This window comes from Anopheles stephensi, chromosome X (genome assembly GCF_013141755.1).
Source record: "Anopheles stephensi strain Indian chromosome X, UCI_ANSTEP_V1.0, whole genome shotgun sequence".
NCBI lineage: Eukaryota > Metazoa > Arthropoda > Insecta > Diptera > Culicidae > Anopheles > Anopheles stephensi.
The window spans coordinates 22,524,960-22,540,476 of record NC_050201.1 but is presented as its reverse complement, the minus strand read 5'-3'; the positions used below and the strand labels follow the sequence as shown (position 1 = coordinate 22,540,476).

The 15,517-nt window shown below is 43.1% G+C and overlaps 2 protein-coding genes and 1 long non-coding RNA gene across 3 annotated transcripts; 2 read left to right on the top strand and 1 right to left on the bottom strand.

Moving 5' to 3' along the window:
- The first annotated feature begins 345 nt into the window (after positions 1 to 345).
- Positions 346 to 4,482, top strand: LOC118515153. Its single transcript, XM_036061862.1, has 2 exons — positions 346 to 3,132; positions 3,444 to 4,482. Exons 1-2 carry the CDS (start codon positions 2,815 to 2,817, stop codon positions 4,464 to 4,466), a joined length of 1,341 nt encoding a protein of 446 aa, XP_035917755.1. The 5' UTR covers positions 346 to 2,814; the 3' UTR covers positions 4,467 to 4,482.
- A 2,619-nt stretch (positions 4,483 to 7,101) lies between these two features.
- LOC118515222 lies at positions 7,102 to 9,793 on the bottom strand. The gene is made up of 4 exons (XR_004906988.1): positions 8,261 to 9,793; positions 7,663 to 8,082; positions 7,270 to 7,578; positions 7,102 to 7,204 (listed from the first exon to the last, which is right to left on the bottom strand). It is a non-coding gene; the product is annotated as an uncharacterized LOC118515222 (long non-coding RNA).
- Positions 9,794 to 14,068: 4,275 nt separating this feature from the next.
- LOC118515280 lies at positions 14,069 to 15,444 on the top strand. Its single transcript, XM_036061969.1, has 4 exons — positions 14,069 to 14,300; positions 14,368 to 14,467; positions 14,543 to 15,093; positions 15,434 to 15,444. Exons 1-4 carry the CDS (start codon positions 14,129 to 14,131, stop codon positions 15,442 to 15,444), a joined length of 834 nt encoding a protein of 277 aa, XP_035917862.1. The 5' UTR covers positions 14,069 to 14,128.
- Positions 15,445 to 15,517: the final 73 nt, after the last annotated feature.

Genomic DNA, 15,517 nt, shown 5'->3' with positions numbered 1-15,517 from the left:
AGAGGGCATGAAATGTAACCAGACGAAGAGCGTAAACGAAACAGAACAGAACGAGACGAACGAAACAGGATGAGCATAATAAAAATGAAACAAGACGATGACGATGAAAAAGGATGAAGGAAAAGCGACCACAGCATGCGGTCAGTCTTGTGGTTAATTGCGACGAGAGCGGATGCGATATCGTTCGGACGTAATTGCATTAATAATCAAATAAAGAAAGTTCTACAATTGCAAAGGGAATAACGAAGTTGGAAAGTTCTGGAAATGTGCGACGATCACGACAATGGCGCAAGTCGGTAAAATAATCAATACATAAGTTGGCTCTAAAGATCGTCGTATCGATTAATCGTATGAAGAGCAAATATAAAATGTTCGGATTCTGTTTTTACTGTGGTGGTGTAAAGTTAGTGAAGAAAGCAATTCGTGCAACAGTATTTCATGAGAAGAAAACGATCGTCATACAGAAAAATTCAATATCAAGAGGTTTTAGGATATCAAAAAAAGAAAGAGCCTCGATCGGTTCATACGTATACGATTTTATTAAGAAGAAAAATAACCTCGAGCGGTGCTAGTGAAACTGATCATAGTGTGTGTTGGCATGTGCAGCGATACGGCGGTTCTAGGAAATCATTTCGGTTCTGCATAGCAATGACGCGTTTGAGCATGTATGTGTTGCTCACTCGCTGTCGATCTTGGTCGAACGATGCGCGGAAAGATGGAGAACCACGAGCGGTTCATGACAATTTATAATTGTAATATGAAAAAAGAATGCTTTGTGTGGTTCATGTAAAAATAAGTAAAGCAGATATTCGCACGAGTAACGTTATGGCTTTCCCACAAGACCATTTTAAACAAAAGTTCCGATTCTGATTCTTGCATCCTTCCGTACTGCTATGACAGGTTTCAGCGTGTATGCGTTATTTCCTTTTTTATTTCGAGAAAAAGAGAGAACCTCGAGCAATTCCTAGTTATCGGATTCTATAAAAAAAGAAGAACCTCGAGCGGTTCTAGTGTGGATATATTTTATGTGATTAGTATAAAGAAGAAGAAAAAAAAAGAAGAACCTCGTGCGGTTCTACTGTGGATATTTGCTATCGAATAGTTGTAAAAGAAAAGAGAGAACCTCGAGCGGTTCATATCTAAGTGATTAAAAAAAGAGAACCTCGAGCGGTTCTACTGTGGATTGTAAAAGAAAAGAGAGAGCCTCGAGCGGTTCATATCTAAGTTATTTTATTAAAAAAAGAGAGCCTCGAGCGGTTCTACTGTGGATTGTAAAAGAAAAGAGAGAGCTTCGAGTGGTTCATATCTAAGTCTTAAAAAAAAGGAGAACCTCGAGCGGTTCTACTGTGGATATTTGCTATCGAATAGTTGTAAAAGAAAAGAGAGAACCTCGAGCGGTTCATATATAAGTAATTAAAAAAGAGAGAACCTCGAGCGGTTCATATCTAAGTGATTAAAAAAAGAGAACCTCGAGCGGTTCTACTGTGGATTGTAAAAGAAAAGAGAGAGCCTCGAGTGGTTCATATCTAAGTTATTTTATTAAAAAAAAGAACCTCGAGCGGTTCTAGTGTAAACATTTCTAATTCTATAATTGTAAAAGAAAAAGAGAGAGCCTCGAAAGGTTCATGGTGTTACCAACTCCTAAAAAAAGAGAGTCTGGTACGATTCATACACAAGTATTTCTATTTGAAAACAAAACAAAAAAAAGGAGAGAAAAGAAGGACCTCGAGCGGTTCTTAAAAATGATGAGAAGGAAGTATACTAACACAACGAATACTTTCAAGATTTTATACCATATATATTTGACGGTGTAAGCACATGTCACGTTGTCCAACACAAGGAGATACGGAAATTTTGGTCATTCTATTGTATTCTTGATTGTTTCTTCAGCAAGGGCGACATAACAAAAGCAGAGCTGAACGCCTTGATCGAGGCTTTGAAGAAGGAGAAAGAGAAGAATTCCTTGCTAAAGTCACAGCTGGAGGAAGCTCGCACGAGCTCTTCTAAACGACGAAATGACTGGATTGAAGAAGCATCTGATGAGCAGTTATCCCGAATCCCACCGTGTGGCTCTTCGACATTGCTACAACCGGCCATACAATCCAACAACGAGGTTTCCATGTTGGCGTCTATGTCTTTCGCGACACTACAAATACAAGCTTGTCAACCCAAGGCGGAAAAAGAAGAGGTGGATAAGACAACATTCGAACGATGGAAGGAGCAATTTGATGCAGCAATGGATTTCGCGGGAATTTCGAGTGAATCTCTCAAGATGAGTGCATTCAAAATGAAAGCAGGTCGTGCTCTGTTGAATGTACTGCGCCAATTCATTCTGAGAAAGATGCGAATCTTTATCCGTACTCGAATGCAATTGATAGATTGGATCAATATTACGGATCTCATCTATATGTTTTCCGTCAGCGTCAAAAGTTGCGAGCGATGAAACAAATCAAATATTAGTCCGATTATCAATTTGTCAATCGAGTGATCGAATTTGGTAAACTTTGTAATTACAAGGACGAGCAGTTAATAGAGACCATTGCTGACGTGATTCAGATACATGCAATTAATCCCAAAGTACGCAAGGCAGGATGGAAAATCCTTAAGAAACGCGGGACGATTAACGAGCTGTTGGATAGAGTGCGAGCTTGCGAAATTGAGGCAATCAATGAGAATATTTTCAATAGAAATCAACATCCAATTCAATCTACGGCTGAGGTCTCTGCTGTTTCGTACGGTGCTTACCCAAAAACGGCGCCTCGTCTGGGCGAGTTTCAGCGTGATAGATTGACGTTCCGACAAAAACATTGGGGAATGCAGGAAGATAGAGGATCCAACAAAAGGGGCTTTACCGGATTTGCCACAAATCGGTCTTTTGGAATTCGTCGTATCGTTTGTTGGAGATTTAACAGCAATTCTCATCATCCGGAGCAATTCTACGCTATCGACAAGAGGTGCCGAACCTGCCAAACTGTTGGACATATCGAACGAGCATGTCGTCCGGATCTGCAAAATAAGGCGGTTAAACGATACTCAACGGAGGGCGAATCATCTCAATCGAGTAAAACCCGGAAGATTGCGGCGATTACGGATGGTAATGATGCAGACAAAACTGAATGTGAACAAAAGACTGTGAGTAAAACTTTCCTAACTGAGGCCGATTAGCTTTCAATTTATATTTCTTAATAAAATTTATTTTTGTGGTTCGTTTATGCATTCATCAGTTGCATACTTCTAAAATTGCACCTGCTTCTACTTTCTTAAACAATAGGAAGTAAACAAATTTTCCTTTCGAGCGTTTAACTAATTAATAACTCTCGAAAATTTATAGTCACATTCTGTAATAAACTCTTTTAGATATAAATTGCTTGCAATTTTTCCATAACAATAATTATTAAACTTGATACACAACTGAATCAAAACTATTTATATTTATGTTTTAGGTAATATTGGAATCTACTTCAAGAGCTAATTGCTATATCTCGGATATTGTTAAAACTAATGACGACCAGTTGTATGTGATAATCCGAGGAGAAAACGATCAAGGATCAGTTGTAGGTTACGTAGCAGGAGTCCCCATTAATTTTTTGATTGATTCTGGTGCTGACGTTAACACCATCAGCAAAGATAATTTTGATTGTTTATGTAGAAGTGATCCTGAAAAAACGAAAATTTTCAACGTAAGAGACGGAACGGATCGTTCCTTGAAAGCTTACGGCATGAAACATGAAATTCCGGTAGTGGCTTCTTTTGTCGCTGAGCTGTTCATCTCAATGGACCGTCCACGGACAATGGAAAAATTGTACGTTATTCCAAAAGCGCGAGCATTGCTTAGCAGGAATACTTCGTTAAGATATAGCGTGCTACAACTTGGTATGGAAGTTCCAGTTAAGACAAACATGGGAAATGACACAACACGATTAATGCCGGGAGATATTTTTGTATTGGCAGATTCGTCAGTGTTTCCTAAATTCAATGTTCTTCCTGTGATGTTGACTTACGATAAAGGGATTCCTCCGTCTAGGAACGTATTTACTAGCATCCCTCCAGCATTTAGGAACGAGACAGTAAAACAATTAGACGAACTTTTATCCTGCGGAATTATAGAACGGGTTACGGATGAGATGGAAAATTCATTCTGTTCATCTTTATTGGTGGTCCCTAAAGGCAAGAATGATATTCGCTTAGTCGTAGACTTTCGAGGCCCAAATAAGAGCATAATAAGAACACCATTTCCGATGCCCACATTAGAGGCCATTTTAGCGCAACTGAACGGCGCATCATGGTTTACAACCATCGATTTATCAAGTGCATTTTTTCATGTGGAGTTACATGAGGACTGCAGGCATTTGACGAACTTTTTTGCTGGCAATGGAACATATAGATTCAAGAGGCTACCATTCGGTCTTTGCAACGCACCCGACATCTTCCAAGAGATTCTACAAACCAAGGTACTTACAGAATGAAAAGGGGTGCTTAACTATTTGGACGATATATTGGTTTTTGGTAGTTCAAAAGAAGAGCACGATATTAATTTGGAAAAGACCCTTCAGCGGCTGCGCGAACACAACGTCAGGCTTAACTCAGCTAAATGCGTATTTGGTTCGAGATCGGTCAAGTTCCTGAGATTTAAGTTATGTGGAGACGGATGGCGTATTGAGGATGATAATAGGAAGGCGTTGGAAAATTTTCGAGGGCCAGAAACATTGTCTGAAGTGAAGAGTTTTCTAGGATTGGTAAACTTTATTCACAAACGTGCCGAAAAGACCTTAAAGCTAAGGACACTTGCCAAGTCGAGCATTTTCTACTGGACAGATAAGGAAAATCAAGAGTTCGAATTTTTGAAAACAGAAGCGCTAAACTCTATCATCAGACTCGGCTATTTCGATCATAAAGACAGGACAGAACTATACGTGGATGTGTCCCCTATCGGACTTGGCGCTGTACTCGTGCAATTCAGCGAATCCAAAATTCCACGTATAATATCTTGCGCATCGAAGTCTCTCACACCAGCAGAACAAAGATATCCCCAAACTCAAAAAGAGGCGCTTGCAATTGTTTGGGGTGTTGAAAGATTTGCTTATTATTTGATAAACAAACACTTCATCGTTAGAACAGATTCTGAAGCCAACGAATTCATTTTCGGCGGATCACATCGTATTGGTAGGCGAGCTATGACGCGGGCGGAAGCATGGGCTCTACGTTTGCTGCCGTATCACTTTAGCATCGAAAGAGTTCCAGGGTGTCTAAATGTTGCTGACGCTTTATCAAGGCTGATTTTCAAATCGCAGAAAAATGACGCTTTCGATGAGGACAACGAGAAACACATATTGTACGCGTTGGATGCAGGAGATATGACCATTTCTTGGACGGAAATACAAGCGGCGTCTGAAACGGACGAAGAGCTAGGAGTTGTGAGATCAGGAATTCAAACCGGAAAATGGCCCAAAGATCTTCGACGTTACGAATCTGAGTCAAAACACTTAAGAACGCTGGGTGACATAGTCTTTAAAGGTGATTTAATCGTTTTGCCATCTAATCTTCGCATCAGAGCACTGAAAGCGGCACATCGAGGACATGTAGGCTGTGGGGCTACGAAACGAATCCTACGTGAGTTTTTCTGGTGGCCAAACATGGCAAAGGAGGCGACAAAGTTTGTTTCGGATTGTGAAACCTGTTTAGTCATTTCAAAAAGAAATCCTCCGATTCCACTTTCCAGTAGAGAACTACCAGACGGCCCCTGGGAAATCCTACAAATCGACTTTTTGTCCCTGCCTGGTTGTGGCTCTGGTGAATTTCTGTTGACGGTGGATACTTATTCTAGATATTTACACGTTTCCGAGGTTAAGCAAACGGATGCTCGGACCACTAATGATGCCCTTTGTAGAGTTTTTTCAGTTTGGGGTCTACCACACATTATACAAAGTGACAACGGACCACCCTTCCAAGGAACGGAATTCATTAAGTACTGGGAGGATAAAGGAGTGAAGGTTCGAAAATCAATTCCCCTCAGTGCTCAATCCAACGGAGCCATCGAGCGGCAAAACCGGTGGCGGCAGCGAAACAGGAAGGCAGACTCTGGAGGATCGCATTGGACGAGTACATTCACATTCACAATACACGGAAGCATCACTCACGATTGGGTGTTACCCCGTTTGAGTTGTTAGTCGGTTGGCGGTATCGCGGGACATTTCCGTGTCTGTGAAACTCGCGAGAAACGATAGACAGGATTGCGGCTAGGGAAAATGATGCGGTTTCGAAACTAGTTAGTAAACAATTTGCAGATGCTCATCGTGGGGCAAAAGAGAGTACTATTACTGTAGGCGATGTTGTCCTCACTACAGTTTTTCAAAGATCAAAAACCGATCCTACATTTTCTAAAGAAAAATTTACAGTGCTAGCAAGAGAGGGAGCGAAGGTTGTAATAGTGAATGGAAAGGGTATGAAAAGACTAGAAATATACAAGATGTAAAACGGGTTTCAAATTGCAATAGGAAAAAGAAATTTGAAGAGGATTTAGAGGAACCGATCGAAGTTACAGAAAGTCCTAATAATGTCAGAGATCAGTACAGTAGACCCAAGAGAAACATACGGATGCCTAACAGATATCAAGAATCAGTAATGTATCACATTTGCTACCAGGAGTAGAGGCGTAGGAGGATGTAGGGATCGAGAGTGAGGATAAAAGAAAAAGATGAAGAACGTATGGGACGATTATGAGAATTATGAACTCGTGGGGAGAGAAGCTCAGCAAAGGAACGAAGAACGAAACGAAAGAGAGGGCATGAAATGAAACCAGACGAAGAGCGTAAACGAAACAGAACAGAACGAGACGAAAGAAACAGGATGAGCACAATAAAAATGAAACAAGACGATGACGATGAAAAAGGATGAAGGAAAAGCGACCACAGCATGCGGTCAGTCTTGTGGTTAATTGCGACGAGAGCGGATGCGATATCGTTCGGACGTAATTGCATTAATAATCAAATAAAGAAAGTTCAACAATTGTAAAGGGAATAACGAAGTTGGAAAGTTCTGGAAATGTGCGACGATTACGACACAATGATGTGCTGTCCATTTCGAAATTCAGCATCCGTCCGTTCGGCAGCTACTCCTTCGTAAATTATTTTCCGTGCTGCTCTACAATATTTTTCCACTATTTTGCATTTCATGCAAGCATGGTAACCGTTGTGGTACGCTACTCCTGGAGCAATGAACAAAAAATTATAAGCCATTTATATTAAACACAATTCATTATGAATGTTTTACCTTTTATGAACGATCGTACCGGGGTAACAGCAATGAATGCTCTTTAGTTGATCCTGATCCGATTTTGGTTTATTAAAACTCCTGCTTCAATAATTTGATTCAGTTCAACCACTAGCGGTCGCAAATAGTCCTCCACATTGTCTGGTTTTGACGATCCACAAAATATGCCCTACACTAAGATAGGTTCATCTGGCACATTATGAAGCTGCATCATAACAGGCCAAAATTTTTTTTGGGCCACTGTTATGCAAAGGAAGTCTGTCCACGAAGAGATTTATGGAGAACACGTCAAGGGAAGGGGTAACAGCTCTAAAAATAAAGATATCGTTTATGTATTATTAAAAAGTACCATAGAGTGGCAAAGTATTTCATATATAAGTAAAGCATAATTACTGAAAATGATGTTTTAAACAATTCTCGAATCCCTGATACCACATCTCTCCTCCCGGTACGATCGAAATCTCTTTTCATACGGCAGTTGTGGTCTTCAGCAATGTCCTGGGATCTTGTGGGAGGTGTATTTCATTAACATCTTGCAATATAAATAATAAATATTTTAAAGCAACATGTGTAATCTGATGAAATAGAGCCCAAAGTCGTATATTTTGCAAAAGAATTTGTATCATCTTCGATGAATTCATTCTCCTCCTCTCCTTGCTCATTATCATCCTCGTCCATCGGTACTGGTTCTAGGAATTCCTCATCTTCATGGTCATCATCATCCTGCTCGAAGTTGGTTGTATATTCGGATTCAGTAAGCATATCACATACAGTTGGCGAATCCTCGAGATATTCTTCATCATATGTAGCGAGCTTTGTGAAATTATAATACACCATTCATTAGTAACATTCATCAATGTTATGGAACTGGTAAGGCGATACATCTTAACTGATATTCAATGCTATATAAGGGTGGAAAGATGTGTTTGGTTTGGTTTTTGCCTTTAGGGCAAGAAGATAAATAGATGCATCGAAGAATAACAGCAAATACCTTGAGTATGTTGGCGTGTGCTTGGTCCAGCTTGATGTTCATCATCGCATTGCTGTTCATAATTCGCCCATAACGTCTTGCTCAGCTTATTGATTTGACCACTTTTTTTCGCTCGCTTCACGTTATACATGGTTTGCAAATATCACACTCGCCCGGTCTTCAGAATCACAGCACCGTTGTGTTCGGGAAACACAAGAGATCCATCTTGGACTTCGTCACGTTCGATTGGAACTTCTTCGAGCTCCGTTGTTTTTACGTGTTTTCAACGTGTTCTGCGTGCCTTGCCGTGTGAAATTTGCTGTCTATAGTTGCACTGGTGTCTTGTCCTCAATTCGTGTCAGATTCCGGCCTGATTTGTTGCATCACCGCGCTGTTATCGACTATTTTTTCGAGCTAGCGTCCTCGACGTTTCACGCACTCGTTCTTGTTTTGTGTTAGTGCGTTTCGTTCCTGTGTCAGTGCAGCTCAGTGTTTACGATGGCTACGTCCTGTCCTTCGTGCTCCCTGCCTGTAAACAACGAAGAACTGTACAAGTGTGCGGGCTCCTGCGATACATCTTACCATCTTCGTTGTATTGGAGTCCCCGAAGCTGCTCTTCCGGAATTCACACGGCCCGATGCTCAAGCCCTCTGGATTTGCGCAAGTTGCAACGCATCACGGCTTAACGGTAGAGCTATATTCAATGAGCTCAATACCGCTCTCGATGTTCTGAAGGACGAGTTGCTTCGCGAATTTGACGGTCGTCTTACTGCCGTCTTGGATGCTGTGCGTGCTGATGTACTGTCGGCTGTTGACAGGAGCAATTCCAACACGCACACGTTGATGCCACTCGCACCACTAACATCATCAACCGCCGCAGCAACGCCATTAAGCTCCCGTCCCGGTGAACTGGACCGAGCGTCTCAAAATGCTCCTAACCGCAATGCGCCTAAACGTAGGCTTGTCGATTTCACGCCTCCTGATGCCGTTTCTGCGCCACCTCTCAAAGTTGGCACTGCTCCGATTTCACCATCGTCTCGTACCGTGCTGACCGTCCCGTTGAATGTATCCAACGGGCCGAAATTCTGGTTATACCTTACCAGAATTGCTCCATCGGTGTCTGACTCCGATTTCAAGCTGATGGTGGCTTCTCAGCTAGGTACTGATGACGTCATCACTATTAGACTGGTGCCACGTGACAAGGATCCAGGCACTCTCAGCTTTATCTCCTTTAAAGTTGGGATGTCGCCTGATTTAAAAGAAAAGGCGCTTTCACCATCCACTTGGCACAACGGTATAGTGTTCCGTGAATTCACTGACCACCGCACCTCACAAACAGCACAGAATTTTTGGCACACAGGACCCCGGGAACCACTTCCCACCACCAGTACACGAGTCAACTTGCCGCCTAACCACCTGAATCCGCCGCTCTCCGATCCGCACCACGCCACTATGCCCGAGCCACCACTGCCTTAACTACACGTGTTCTCCGTGATACTCCGCCGACACATGCACAGGCTCCTAACTTAGAGCTTCTCCTATACTACCAGAACGTTAGAAGACTGCGCACCAAGCTGAATAACACCCGACTCGCATTATCTGAAGCTGATCTCGATGTATTACCGAAACCTGGCTCGACGAATCGATACCCAGCGCACTACTAGCTGACACGCAAATCAACGTATACCGTTGCGACCGAAGTACTGATAACAGCATACACTCTCGTGGTGGAGGTGTGCTCATCGCTTGTGCTGCTTCGTTAAACAGCTTCATGTTACGTCACGCTTTCTCATCGCTTGAGCTTCTGTGGGTGTGCGTAAAACTTCATCGCTGCAGCCTGTTCATCGGTGTGATCTACATCGCTCCTGAACGCAGTTTCTCTGTGGATGTGTTCGACAATCTGCATGAGAGTGTATGTGACATTTCCGAACGTATGTCGCAAAACGACCTACTGTTGCTGTTTGGTGACTTCAACATACCAGCTATTACCTGGCATGCCACTACCGACCCACCACGCCACTTCATGCCCAACTATTCATCATCCGGATGCTCTCTCATCGATGGCATGACCTACAATGGATTGCTGCAATTGTCAGGGGTGAAAAATCATCGCGATCGCCAGCTGGATTTACTTTTCGCTAACCCTGCCGCCGCTGAAAGCTGTTCGTTTGTTCATTCCGCACCATGCCCCCTTGTGCCTATCGACCTGCATCACCCCGCACTGGAGACCACTATTTCGGTTCCGTCACCCCCAGCCGCTCATCTACCTCGCAGAGACCGTGGTGTCCGTGGATTCAACTTCCGGAAAATGAACCACTCGAGACTTATTGCCGTCCTGTCGGCTGTCGACTGGTCTTTCATCGAGGAATCCTGCAACATCGATGCTGCTGTCTCCAAGTTCAACGAGAAGATCACCGCTGCCTTTCCTTCCTGTTGTCCCTTCCTCTATCCCCCTCCTCACCGCCCATGGTCGAACAGATCGTTGCGCACTCTGAAATCCGACAGGAATCGAGCTTTTCGTAACTATCGTTGCAGCCGTAACCCGACTACGCTTCGTATTTTTAAATACGCATCCAGCGCTTATCGCTCTTATAACCGTTGGCGCTACGCGTCCTCTGTAGTACGGCTACAAGACCGCTTCACAACCGACCCCAGATCTTTCTGGCGGTTCAGTAATGCGCGTCGTAATCCTAACGGCATCCCTTCTATCCTATCCCTTAATGATGAAACCGCCTCCAATCCTCTCGATCAATGCCGCCTCTTTGCCAAACACTTCTCTAGTGTTTTCGTTGATCCTTGCAGTAGTGCGGTGCCTTTAGTCGACGGTCTATCGTACACCCCTTGTGACGTCTTCTCCCTAAGTGATGTTCACGTTGATGTTCCCTCTGTATTGTCTGCCCTGTCAAAGATCAAGTTGTCTTACTCGCCTGGTCCTGATGGTATCCCTTCCTCTGTCCTTAAGAAATGTGCTTCCTTTTTTGCTCCCCTTTTGACTCGCGTCTTTGTGAGATCCATCAATGAGGGTTCCTTTCCTACCATATGGAAGTCTGCTTGGCTGGTCCCCCTTTTCAAAAAAGGTGACCGCTCTGTATGCTCCAATTACTGTGGTATTTCACTACTCCCCCCCATTTCCAAAATCCTTGAATCAATTATTCTCTCCTCCATCCTTCCTATCATTGTTGGTCACCTATCCCCGCGCCAACATGGTTTCATTCCCAAACGCACAACTTCCTCCAACCTTATGTGTCTTGTATCCTCTGCTCTATCGAACATGTCATCCGGTGGTCAAACTGACGTCGTATACACCGACTTCAGTACTGCCTTTGACAGTGTTCCTCTCGATCTGCTGATTGCCAAACTCGAAAGACTTGGTATCGGGGGTCGTTTACTGTCCTGGCTGAAGACTTACCTGTTTGCGAGATCGTATAGAGTTAGAGTTTCGTCTTGTCTGTCCGATTCCTTCGTAGGTTCCTCGGGTGTTCCTCAAGGTAGTGTCCTTAGTCCTATTTTATTTCTGTTATTTGTTAATGACTGTGTTTCCATCCTCCCCGCCGAAGGTTTTCTGTTTTATGCAGATGATCTCAAGATTTTCCTTCCTGTGTCCTCGTCTGCTGACTGTTGTCTTCTCCAAACTGTACTTGATTCCTTCTCTGTTTGGTGTCGTAAGAATGGCCTACTCCTGTCCCCCGATAAGTGTTTTTTGCCATCATCCGAATTATTTTACATTTGAATTGTCCGTTATTCTAAAATGGAATGAAATATTTATCATTAACACTTATCGTACCATGCCGGGCACCGACTGACGATGCCATTATGATAGGGATACTTTTTCGTGACCGACAGCGCTTTGGTCAGACGAACATTCGGTTAGAGATTTTTCGGTTCAAACTGGTCGAACATCACTTTCTAAGCATGATTTTTCAAATGTTTCAAAGAACATATACAGAACAATACAGTCTGTCGTGGTTTTCGTGCTTGTTCTATTCTCTTCGGTCACCGCGTAATGTTCCGCTGGTTACGAAGAATTGCGGGCCGAAAGAAAAGCGAAATTGCTGTTTAAAAACGGAGGCACTGGTTGGAACTGCCGCTGATGATATATCTCAGTGTAGCACTGAGCCGCTCATGTGGTGACACAGCTGATCTCATAATCGTGTCTTCTTTCACGATCAGCGGAGTGACCTTCTCCAAAAGCCACATGTATGAATCCTCATCCATTCTGGCGTAATTTAGCCAATCCGTCGGCTCCAGCCTCAGCTCTTCCATCATGTTGAAATGCGATAGAGAACTTCTTTTCAAATACATGGTTTTTACCCATTTCGATCGCGGCTTTATTTCGCTTTGTGTAGCAAATAACGCTCGTAGCATTAGCAAAACATCGTCTTCAATATTCATTTTAAATCACATGAACTAAACTGGACAATAATATTCAATAAAAATTGCGAGGCAAAACAACGCTTCCAAAATGTAAACAATCCTCACTTTGACAGAAAAAAACCAGCGCGATCGAAATCTGGATTGAGCAAGTCGAATTCATTTTTTCAGACCAGCATTTATCTGTCAAACGTGTTTTGACAGAAAATCACTGATGAAAAATCCCTCGTCTAATAACCCCATTACTGTTTTATGATCATCATATTTCATTCGTATTGCACATTACCAGGCAGAAAAAGGTAACGTATGGTTTTCCATACTACTGTGTTCATAGCAACGCCTACTGTTATTTCATTTGCGCTAATATTACACCTTGTTTAACCCATTTAAGGTGTAAAACAAATTTTCATCTGTAAGATGCTCTTCAAACCTGTCCAGTGACTCTTCGTTGCTTATATGCATCGGGATGGTTTGAGCATTGCGTCGCACGCCTTTCATCGGGTGTATTGTGGCCACTACCGCAGCCGTTTGGGCAGTTCGGGCATCCAGTTTTAATAATAAACATTGTGAACAAAAATCGTGCCCAGGACAAGTTGTTTTTGCTTGAACTAACTCTGTGTTCTTATTTACATGAATAGATACGGTGGACGGATGAATGCTGCTTGCTGACGACTGCTCTTCGTGAAATGTTGATCCCGGTGATGATGAAACACACGGTTCCGGTGTCATGCTTGGTGACGGATGACGGGATCCTTGATGCACGACAGTCGTTTTTGCCGGTCGCGCAACGTCATGCGCGCATGAACCATCAGCTGAAGCAACAGACGATTTCGGCGTCGCACTTGTGGTCGCTAGTGGAACAACACGCACGGAACTAGCAGGCACAATAATCATCCCACGTATCGCTTTCGTTGAAGGCTGCGATCCTCGCTTTTGTTCCACCGATCCTGCCGGTCGCGTAGCGATATCCATGGAACCAGCAGTGAGAGCAGTAGAAGATTCCGACGTCGCAGACGATCCTGCCGGCCGCGGAATGACACGCATGGAACCTGCAGCGGGAACAAATGCCGGTACCGGCGTCGCACTAGTGGACGGCTGCGATCCTCGCTTTTGTTCCACCGATCCTGCCGGTCGCGTAGCGATATCCATTGAACCAGCATCGGGGACAAGAGACGGTTCCGGCGTCGGTCTTGATGACGTTCGCGGTCCAAAAACACGGACGATCGCCCTGTGGAGCATAATACAGCCGAAGGCAGTTGTTGCAGTGCAAAAAGGCGCCCTTTCTTTGGTGGTTCCGACATTCTATTTTGGCTGAAATAATCAATCGTTTTATTATTTTTTATGTAAGTATGATAATGGTAAGGGAGTGGTGTGAAGATTAATGTTCATTATTATAAAGCATAAATTTATTGATTTCCAGCGTTGGTTAAAAACATAATAACAAAACTATGTGAAACATCGGAAGAACAGCCATGTGAAGAATTCAAACATGGACGAATATACACGAACTCAAAATTGATGCGATCACGAAAAAAAAAATCCGTTCAGGTAATGAAAATATCTAGTATATTATTGGTCCAGCAACCGAAGCGTTCACAGTTTTACCAAGCGAATAACAATCATAGCATCATTTGCGGTCTAATTATACATTCCTTTGTTGTTTTCGGTTTTGGCAATCATCCTTTTAAAGGTACGAATTTCAGCACAATTAAAAAGTGCTACAACTAGAATTCTCATTGAATTTGGGTGTTTTCTAGGTGTTTGGCTACGACAGGAGCTCTTGCTTGTTGAAGTGCGCTCGTGCAACATTTTTCTTGTCGGTAAATTTGTTTTATTATCGCACCGTGAAAGAATACAGTGAGTTTCAATAGCGGTATGTGCTGAAGCGAATCAACTGAGACACACATCGTTCTTTTTACTTTTTGCTTGCAGATATGAATTCCAGCCAAAGCTCTGTACAAGAGGAAAATGCAAGCAGCGCATGCAAGCACCTCGCCGCCGAAAAACTACTAGCAACGAAGATAGAGAGCGCGTGGTAACGGCGTATGAAAACGGAGCCACTGCAGCTACGATTAGCGAAATGTTTAATTTGAAAAAACCGACTGTCCATGGTATCATCAAAAAATACCAAACCCAATGGCAAATCGAGGTAAAGAAGAGTGGTGGCAACAGATCTAAACTATTGTCGCAGCCAGCCGTAAATGATGTTCGGAACTGGATCGACGAGGACTGCACGGTGACGCTTAAAGCACTCGCAGAGAAAGTGTTCGAACAACACGGTGTTCGAGTTTCGTCCACAACCATAGCGAGGGAAATAAAAGGATTCAACTACTCTCTGAAGATGGTCAAACTGTTACCGGAGCGACGCAACACAACAACGACTGTCGAAGAAAGGAAACATTACGCTACACAATTCTATGAAATTGCGCGCGAAATTCCGGATAATGGATTAATCTATTTAGACGAAGTAGGATTTAACGTCAGTATGCGTACGCTAAAAGGACGATCGCAGAAAGGAACACCGGCCGACATCACCGTTCCACAGTTAAGGACTAGAACCATAATTTGTGCTATGCATCGGTACGGCGTGCTGCTTTACACCACACACACTCGATCCGTAAACCGTGAACGGTTTATAAAGTTTATTGAAGAACTAAAGCAAACCCTGCGATCGAAGAACATTAACAGCAGCTACTTCATAATGGATAATGTAGCTTTCCACAAAACACCCGCAGTAAGAGTTGCAATCGGAAATGATAGCGACAAACCTTTATATCTACCACCCTACTCACCATTCCTTAATCCTATTAAAAATCTTTTCAGCCAGTGGATAAATTTTGTGTGGCGAAGCAATATTTCAAATGAGGATCAATTGATGGAAGCGATTCGGAATGGATCCAGGCTAAT

What these genes read in the sequence shown, in the direction of transcription:
- LOC118515153 (XM_036061862.1), top strand. Translation starts at nt 2,815, where the DNA reads ATGCAGGAAGATAGAGGATCCAACAAAAGGGGCTTTACCGGATTTGCC. An exon ending in CTGAATGTGAACAAAAGACT is followed by an intron (nt 3,133 to 3,443) that starts GTGAGTAAAACT and finishes TTTATGTTTTAG; the next exon opens with GTAATATTGGAATCTACTTC.
- LOC118515280 (XM_036061969.1), top strand. Translation starts at nt 14,129, where the DNA reads ATGCGATCACGAAAAAAAAAATCCGTTCAGGTAATGAAAATATCTAGT. An exon ending in TGGCAATCATCCTTTTAAAG is followed by an intron (nt 14,301 to 14,367) that starts GTACGAATTTCA and finishes GGTGTTTTCTAG; the next exon opens with GTGTTTGGCTACGACAGGAG. An exon ending in TCGCACCGTGAAAGAATACA is followed by an intron (nt 14,468 to 14,542) that starts GTGAGTTTCAAT and finishes TTTTGCTTGCAG; the next exon opens with ATATGAATTCCAGCCAAAGC.